We start from the raw sequence: 9,206 nt of genomic DNA on the forward strand, positions 1-9,206 counted from the left end.
GTTTCTTTAGTGTGTACCGTGTACTTCTTAGCTTGATAGACACTTTGCATTCTTCTATAACTATGTCTTCAAGGAAAAGAAAACAACTTCCTTTTCCTCATATGTGGCCTATAACTATGCTTTATGGATATGTTTTTTTAATATCTTTTTTACAAGTGGAGGTCTTCTAGGAAACAGTCTCTTTGTCTCTTGGGACGGGATTTTTAGGTATATAACCTTAAACGAGATTTTAATTAAATCCATGATCTTCTGATGAGTATGAAGCCATTTTTTCTTTAATAGGCCATGAGGTCATGGATTTAATTAAAAAAACTCATAGAAGGTCATATCCGTAAATGACCCATTTGAAACATCCGCGCGAAAGTAAAATTCTTAGCCAAGAGATGATGCATAAACTTATTCATCCAACTAGGACACTATTATGATCATTAGTATCTACAAAATCATTCATAGGTGCACATAAACGAACGAATGAAAGTGCCTTATTGAAATGCTTTGCCTTGGTGCCAAGATATTCACTCCATGTGACGGATCGGTAGAGAGGAGGATGGACATTGTCGGTTAATTTCGATAGTGGTGAAATTCGAACATTAGATGGTGGACCATAGAGATAAGCTATAGAGAACCGGTGTTGGGTTTGGTTAACTATGGCCCGATGGAGTACACTTGTATACAACCCATTAGATAGTATATGCAGCAAGTCACCTACATTTACCACAAGTGCCCCTGCTATGGGTTTGACCGTAATCCAACCAAATCCTTCCCTATGAACCTGCAATCCACTTGTATTGTTTTGGTGCAGGATTGTGAGGAGGGTTGAGTCTGTATGAGCCCCAAGGCCCATGGCTCGATCCGGATCTGGGCAAGCTGGGTAAGAATTTAACTGCAAAGCAGGACTTGCTTCTTTTAGCTCTCCTCCTGGACCCGCCCAGTTTATGTCTCCCCTTGTTATACCCAATGACCCGAGGATTAGCCACATCAACCTATTGGCTAATTTGTTCATCTCCTTCTTGTAGTCTTCGATTAATTCACTGGAGAATGACCAAAACAAAGTGTCAGTCATATTCGACTGTCACCTGCACTACAACAAAATCGACTTTATAGGACAACAAATATGTTTAAGGGGCTGTTTAGTTGGTTTTCCATTAAGTTCTGTATAGATAAAGCTGTCTTTGTGGATTAATCTGTCTGTATAGAGGGAGAAGGTTTTTGTTTGGGAGGGTTTTTCATAGATGGAAGGAACGTGTTTTTTAATTGGGAGGGACAGGTTTGAGAAAACCTTGGCTTTCTGCATAAAGCTCTCCCATAAGCTTACTTGATAAGCCACTTTATAATCATTAAGCCACTACTAAACAGTCATGTATAGCTGAACAAATAAGCTGTGAGTAAGCTTCCAACGAACACACAAATGTCCTAATAGACTGCTTTGTTCGATTAAGCTTGTGTGTCTTATGTAATAGGTACAAGTGTTACAAGAAGTTAACTTGATATGACACTTTTGGGTGTCCTAACAAGTTTTTAAGACACATTTGAAATAAAACATTCTATTAGTCTTTTCATATGACGTTATATGGAAACATGTCTTATAAAAACAAGGCCCTATAGAAAGATGTGTTCACATGGCACTTCTCAAAGTGTCATAAAAAAAACTAATTGGACATATATCAAGTGTTCTGAAAAACTTTTTAAACGTCCCATCAACTTATTATAACACTTTTAAATAGGATGCACAATTGTTTGACTTTGTAAACACAAGTACTATAAAACAGTCTATTAGGACGTTTACACATAGTTGGTGTCCTATAAAACCGTTTTTGTTGCCATGCACTTTGTGTCAAAATAGAATCAGCTGCAAATGAATTTCTTCTGGTACATGTTGTTTATTTTATTCAAATATCGGATAAAATTCAGGCTTGAACTTATGATTCTTAAAGTTGATCTTTTTGAAGCTCTTTCCTTTCAGTTCCAAGTAAATCAGAATGTTGAGGTCAAAATAGTAATCTTCCAAGAAAACATCTTCTAGAATCACCTTATCAAAATTACGTGAACACATCTATTTGAACGAGCACATGCATGAACTGGTAGGTTTATTTGAAGGGGGTGGGTTCGAATGAGAAACATAAATATTTTGATAACTGTGAGACCGGGTATATATGCACACCCTGGTAACCCTTCATCTGAACGATATACACATGTGCATAGAAGTAATTGAAGTTGTTTCTTGGTTTCTGTTATGCACATGTGCATACGGTACAAATGAATGTTTACCAAGGTGTTCCTCAGTTTTTCATTTTATTGCGGTTTTCCCCTGAACCCGACCCTATGCATATATAATATCCTATCAAAATATGTATCTGTCAACTAGTATAGTCATCAATGTATATATACTGGTTCTTACGGTTTTCAAACTATGTATGATTCTCGAACCTTCCGCTTATTTGAAATGATGGTAACTTTATTGTGCCTGAAAATGAAAATGGAAGATTCTTACCAGAAGTTCTTATAACCTTGGGGCCACAGTTTTTCAGCATGTTCATGTGGTGATCCGATGATGGTGAAACCCTCGGACCACATGAGTTTTGGGAAAAAAGACGATATCCGAGCAACACCATATCCAGAAAGACCATCTGGAGACCGAGCAGCTTTTAGTTTTTGTTGGATTGGGAGAGAAAATAGTTTTCTTCCAGAAGCTTCCATGTTATTAAGAAGATCTGTAGGGATGCCATGGTTGATCAGCTGAAATACACCCCATGTTTTGCATGCATGGCCAACATGTTTAATGGCATTAAGATCTTCAAGATTAATCACTGGAACTGGCTCTGAACTGCAAGAGGACGGGCAGCCATCCGCTGTGGACCATGCATATGAATCAGGCAGTTCTTTCACTGAATTTAAGTCCAAATGTCTGAAAGCATCCAATGGTTTTAAAGACATCTTAGAGAAAGAGGGGTTTGATACTAATAGGAATAGTTATGGCAGAAGGAAAATGGTACTATGTGTGAAATATGGTTGTGACTGAAGAATGAGGAAGATGTGGTGGAAATTTGATGTGGATACTATACACACACACACACATATATATAGAGGACAAATTAAATACAAACCATGGAAAGGTTACAAACCATACAAACCAATCAATTAGATGAAGGTTCATTTATTATGATTTGAGTATTTATGGAAGATGATTAGAGTTCATTAGTTATGATCAACGCTTTATATTAGGAAACTATCATATATTTATTAAACCAAATATTCGTTTGGCTAGATGGACGGTTGAGATTGGTTTGTATGGTTTGTAATCTTTCCATGGTTTGTATTTGATTTGTCCTCTACTATATATATATATATATATATATATAGAGAGAGAGAGAGAGAGAGGGGGAATGAGAGAGTCAGGTTCATATGAGAACAATAAGAGAATAAGAAAACATTTGAATCACATGTGATTTGTTCGTTTTCATGATCTCTTATTTAGTTATTGTTTTCGGTTGAACCTCCCTCTATATATATAACGGGTTGAGAATAGAAGTGACAAAAATGGTGGGCTATAATACAAAGATAATGAACAGTCTTGGATGAGTTTTAAGAGGTGTTTATGCGGGTTATTTAGCTAATTGATCTCTTGACTAATGCTATTTAAATCCGTTACCTTCTAACGAGTTTCTAGGCATTCTTGTATATGGAAGTGGCATCATCCAATCTGTCAGAAGGTCAAAAAACTTAACAAAAGGTCAAGGACCCTGTTTATGTTACTTTGTTGCAAATTTGGAATCCAATTTGTGAAAATTCCAATAAATAGTGTCCTACTTAGGGCTGTTTAGTTGGTTAACTCGTATATGAATAAAGTTGTTTGTGTGGATTAATCAATTTGTATGGATTGGAAGGTTTTTGTTTGAGAGGGTTTTTTCATAGATGGAAGGAGCGTGTTTTTTAATTCGGAGGGGGATGTTTGGAAAAAGCTTGGCTTTCTGCATAAAGCTCCCCCCCTATAAGCTTACTGAATAAGCCACTTTTTTTATATCATTAAGCCACTACCAAACTGTCATGTATAGCTGACTTAATAAACTGTGAATCACATTAAGCTGCTAACAAATAGACCCTTAGTGTAATCAAAACGATCCAATATACTCAAGTTTCCTACAATTATATGTTTTATGAATTAGAACTTGGATTTTGATAATGGGACGGATGGCTTAATCGTTGAACGGATGAAGCAGTGTTGATAAGGTGATATAGGATAACTTGTTCTCTACAGAGATTCTAAAAGGTGTTTTCTTGGAAGATTGCTGTTTTTTGACCTCAAATATCCTGATTTATGTAGAATTGAAATGAGAAAGCTTCTCTTTCTCATTCATGTGCATTTGTCTGTCTTCAAGCAGGAATTTATCAGTTCTGTTACAAGACAAAGGTGATGATTAGAGTAAAAGAATCTGTCTCTGCTAATGATTAATGATCCATAATTGCCTCGTTATCCTCCCGATACTCGTTATCCTGAAATTCACACGAGACGTGTTGAAATATTTTATAAATGCATCCATGAAATTTCTTATTGTTTACTCTTTGGTTCCGTTTGATCTGCACGTTACATATTAGATTTTTCTGATCGAGCATCTACATAAAGTTTCAGGACTGACGGCAATAAGGGAAATACCCGAGCATCGATTGGTAAACAGAACCGTCACACGCCCGGGTAGAATATACTCTCCTGTAGATTTATTTTTATATTTGCCGTAAATCACAACATACAAGGACGAACCTAGTGTATTGGATACGGTGGCACAGACCACCTCTTTGTTTCTCCATCGTAGTGTAAAAAAAATATAGGGTCGTGAAAAGTGCCACCGTATCAATTCGTTGTATGCCACCGTATAAAATTTTGAAACTAAAATGACGACACAAGTTTCCCTTAGTAGAGTTTGTTTGCAAGACTTTTCTTCCACCGCAGACCCGAGTTCGAATACTGTTAGTGTCATTTTTTTGTTTTAGCTTTTAGTTTCATATTTATTATGTTCATATTTTTTTTTGCAATAAAAGACTTGAACACAGGATCTCACATATGAAAAAGCAATGAACTAACCAATAGATCAATGATGATTTTGTGAAAAGTATCCCTATATTTGTTTAGTCAAATGGTGTTACCACTTAGAAGAATTTCTGACAACGCATACGACAACTTCATGGAGTTTGGTTTAACTTTAATAATGTTGTGTTTTGATTGAAATGCCGAAACTAAGTGCCCGTTTGTCGTTTCCTTCGGTATTAACATAATGCCGTTCTAGAAATGTGTTTTCGGGATGTTGTGTTTGTTGCTTTTCCTATTCGATTTTGTGGAAATCTTTTCTGCTTGGATGGAATATTTCGTTTTGTTTTAAATGTACCTACTCGTACGTTTTCTTACTCTTTTTTCTCGTTCTATGATTACTATTTGCTAGTCATTACTCGTTCTATCCTTTTTGGTCGTAGTATTGTATAAATTTGCGGTTTTCACGGATCCGGCCGGTCTATTCTTTGGCAGTGGCGGACCCACGATTTTGCTCTAGCGGGTGCACCTTAAGGTGGATCAAAGGCATGTAAAGTCACCGTATGATCTTGTGGAAAAGTCAACGTGGTTTGAACTGGGGATAGATAAGTCAATTGTGTCGATTTGGGAGTAAAATACATTTTTCCAAATGGATGACCTTTTGAGCAAGACGTAAGACTACATCTTTGAGCGTAAACACGATGTGTTCTTAACCGAATTTCACCTTTTTGAGGGATTTTTTCAGTAGTTTGGTTGATTTCGAGGGATTTTTAAGATTTTTGGTTGATTTCAAGGGACTTTTTAAAGATTTTTGGTTGATTTCATGTGACTTTTTCGGTTTTTTGGTTGATGTCCCTTGTATTTTTTAATATCCCGGAGCACCCCTCAAAGTTTAATGTGTGCACCTTTCATACCCCAAAAAAGTCTACTTGCAAAAATCGGTTGAGCAGATGCATGGAGAGCCAATGACTATATATACATCTTACTATCCACACCCTACTTCTAAGTGGGATATACTGGGTCAATTTGCAGGGCAGGCCTATATATGAAGGTCAAATGGGTCTCATGCACGTACTCAACTGATTTTCACAAGTAGATATGAAAGATGCACCCACTAAAATTTGAGGGGTGCTCCGGATATTAGAAAATAGGCATGGCAACGGGGCGGGGATGGGGCGGGTTTTATAATCCCCGGCCCCAGTCTCCGGCGGGTATGGGGATTATCATCCCGTCTCCGGTCAAATCTCTAGCAATCCCTGGTCAAACCCCATAAGTAGTATCCTTTAGTTTGATTCTACCGGGGATCCCCGGGACCCGTTTTAGCGGGGAATCCCCGTCCCTGTTCGGGTCGAGTGAACCGGGTTCCCCACTGGGTCGGGACAAATCACCATCCCTATTAGAAAACACAAGGAGCATAAACAAAAGAACTGAAAAAGTCTATCCGTATTCATCCAATTTTTTTTAAAGCATCCCTCAAAATCAACCAAAAAACTTAAAAAGATCCCTTGAATGGTGGAATTTAGCTAAAAACACATTAAACAGATTTTACAGGCCTCTGATCCATCTTAAAAGTTCACCCGCTTAGCAAAAATCTTAGACCCGTTCGCTATCAGTTTAGTTCGGTCGGTTCGGTTCGGTTCGGTTTTACTCGAACTCGGTTTGTCAGACCAGTTTCTAACAAGTCCAGTCATAAGCTAGATACAGATTATATCAAGGCTTTGCATGCATGTTATTTCTCTGATAGAATGGACCGACACAATAGGAACAAGTTTGAAAATATGGGGAAGGGTATTTTTGTCCTTACATGCTCTTTATTTTTATTTTAAGTCATTTTCATGAAAAATATTGCACAAGTCTTTTTTGGTATTATTCCAAGGGCTGATTAGAGCCTTTTTGTTTCACTCACCAGGTGGGCTCCCAACAATCACCTCCACCGGAGAAATAATACAATAAAGTATGTTTTAACTCATCTAATCACTTATAATTTCTAGACTAAATTACCCTTTTCGTCCCTATGGTTTGTTAAAAACTATGATTTACGTCTCTGTAGTTTAGAAATTATGATTTCCGTCCTTATGGTATGCAATTCGTTGCTATTTTGGTCCCTGAGCCTGTAGCATCGTAGGTTAACCGTAACAGATATTGTCTGTTTTGTCCATGCATGTGGACGCACGGATTTAAAACGTGTATGATGGAGGAGGGTATGAAGCACTCTTATAGTCAACCTTTGTTCCTCTCTCCAATCGATGTGGGATCTTACAATCCACCCCCCTTGGAGCCTGGCGTCCACACTGCCACACTCGTTCGTTTTCCAGCTCTGATACCATCTATAACATCCCAGGATAACCGTACCAGGGGAAAACATGTCTTATAGATGAGATATCAATCCCCTTATAAGGCAACATTTGTTCCCCTTCCCAACCGTTGTAGGATGTTACCATCCACCCCCTTGGGAGCCCAGTGAGGATGCTGGTGCACCAGTTTGGTTCCATCTGTAATATTCCAGACTAACCGTATAAGATATTGTTCGCTTAGTCCATTCACTTGGAATCACGGTTTTAAAACGCTTCTGATAGACAGGATATCAAGCCCTTATAAGACAACTTTTATTCCCCTTTTCACCCGGTGTGGGATCTTACAATATGCCCCCCTTGAGAGACCAACATTCAAATTAGCGTACAATTAATACATCCCAAGCTAAGCATATCAAATATGTCCGTTTTGTCCACACACCTGGACTCAAGGTAGTAAGACGCGTCTGATAGATGAGGTATCAAGCCCCTTATAAGACAACATTTGTTCATTTCCCCAACTGATGTAGGATCTTACAGAGCTTAACTCCTACCTTTCAAGTACAATGAACAAAAAGAAAAACAAAGAACTGTAATTTGTAAACCACAAGGATCAAAACAACACTAAATTATAAATCACAAAGACCAAAATACCAATTAATCGTAAACTATAAAGACAAAAATCGCAGCTTCTAAATTATAGGGATAAAAATTGTAATTTCTTACAAACTACAGGGACGAAACATGTAAGTTACTCTGAATTTTTATTTTGTCTTTTCCATTTTCTGTTCTCTAGACGTCTCTCTCTTTTCATGTACATAAACAAACAATAAAACTTAATACACCATATTTTCTTGGTATATAATATTCTATCGTAAAATCAAACCAAACTGAACCAGTAAATATCAAGTAGAGGCAGGGTTTAGTGGAGTGGGGTAAGATTGTTTTATACCCAAGAGGTAAAGAGATTGTTTCCGTTAAAGCATCTTCAATATCTATGTTATTTTAGAAATTTTGGAGAAACTCATTCAATTACGGCAAGATAGCAAATCAAAATATAAAAACTCATATTGGATTCAGGGATAATCAGACTCAACACTTCCACTACGTCAAGGTGAAACTCTACTGCTGAGTTATATCCCTTCCCTGCCCCCATCGAGAAATAGAACTGACTAATCCTAAGGCAAAGGGTCGAAAAACTCAACGACACTATTCTTGAACAACTTGGGGCCGGGCCTTCTTTTCGTTTTCGCACTATTACGGATATGAAAATAATGGAAAAAATCGGATTCAGTTGTCAACTGTTCCTATCGGAAATAGGGTTGACTACAGATTCGAGCCATAGCACATGGTYTCATAAAACCACACGATTTTCCCTATCTAATTCAAGTATGTCATGAAGAAGATTGTGCTATGCTAAGCCCTTCTCTAAAATACGGAAAAAAATGAGAGAGTATGGAGAAATCTCCAAATATAGAAAAATAAAGAAACTGTAACATAACTAGTAATATATAGTATCTTCAACATATATATTAAAATATATTAGTTGTTGGAGGTGAATATATATACTTTTAAAAAAAAAATATAGAGTATATATATACTATATTATAAAGCATTTAACAAAAGCACTTAAAAACTATTTTTTATGCGTTAAGTACTGTTGATTAATGCATATTACTTAAACTTCAAGATTACAAGTAAATTGTATACAAGTACAACGTATTAAAGCTTCATTTTTTTAATTCATATAACTAATTAAAGATAAACATCTCATTTTAAATATAAAAACTTTAAAATGTAATTAGGATAAAAAGTAGACTTCTAAAAAAATACTTAATTATTATATTTATAAAGAATTATATTATTAAATCAAAAATAAATTATTTCATTATTAA

General features: G+C 36.6%; 1 protein-coding gene across 1 annotated transcript; it reads right to left on the reverse strand.

The window, feature by feature from the left end:
- Positions 1-342: 342 nt before the first annotated feature.
- On the reverse strand, positions 343-2,992 carry LOC112511361 (gibberellin 3-beta-dioxygenase 1). The gene is made up of 2 exons (XM_025116957.1): positions 2,492-2,992; positions 343-1,031 (listed from the first exon to the last, which is right to left on the reverse strand). Exons 1-2 carry the CDS (start codon positions 2,932-2,934, stop codon positions 401-403), a joined length of 1,074 nt encoding a protein of 357 aa, XP_024972725.1. The 5' UTR covers positions 2,935-2,992; the 3' UTR covers positions 343-400.
- Positions 2,993-9,206: the final 6,214 nt, after the last annotated feature.

The sequence above is a fragment of the Cynara cardunculus genome (genome assembly GCF_001531365.2).
Source record: "Cynara cardunculus var. scolymus isolate 2C chromosome LG 4, CcrdV1, whole genome shotgun sequence".
NCBI lineage: Eukaryota > Viridiplantae > Streptophyta > Magnoliopsida > Asterales > Asteraceae > Cynara > Cynara cardunculus.

Coding starts and splice junctions, on each gene's coding strand:
- LOC112511361 (XM_025116957.1), bottom strand. CDS start 2,934: ATGTCTTTAAAACCATTGGATGCTTTCAGACATTTGGACTTAAATTCA. Junction 1,032..2,491: donor CAAGGTTATAAGAACTTCTG/GTAAGAATCTTC, acceptor GTCATTCTCCAG/TGAATTAATCGAAGACTACA.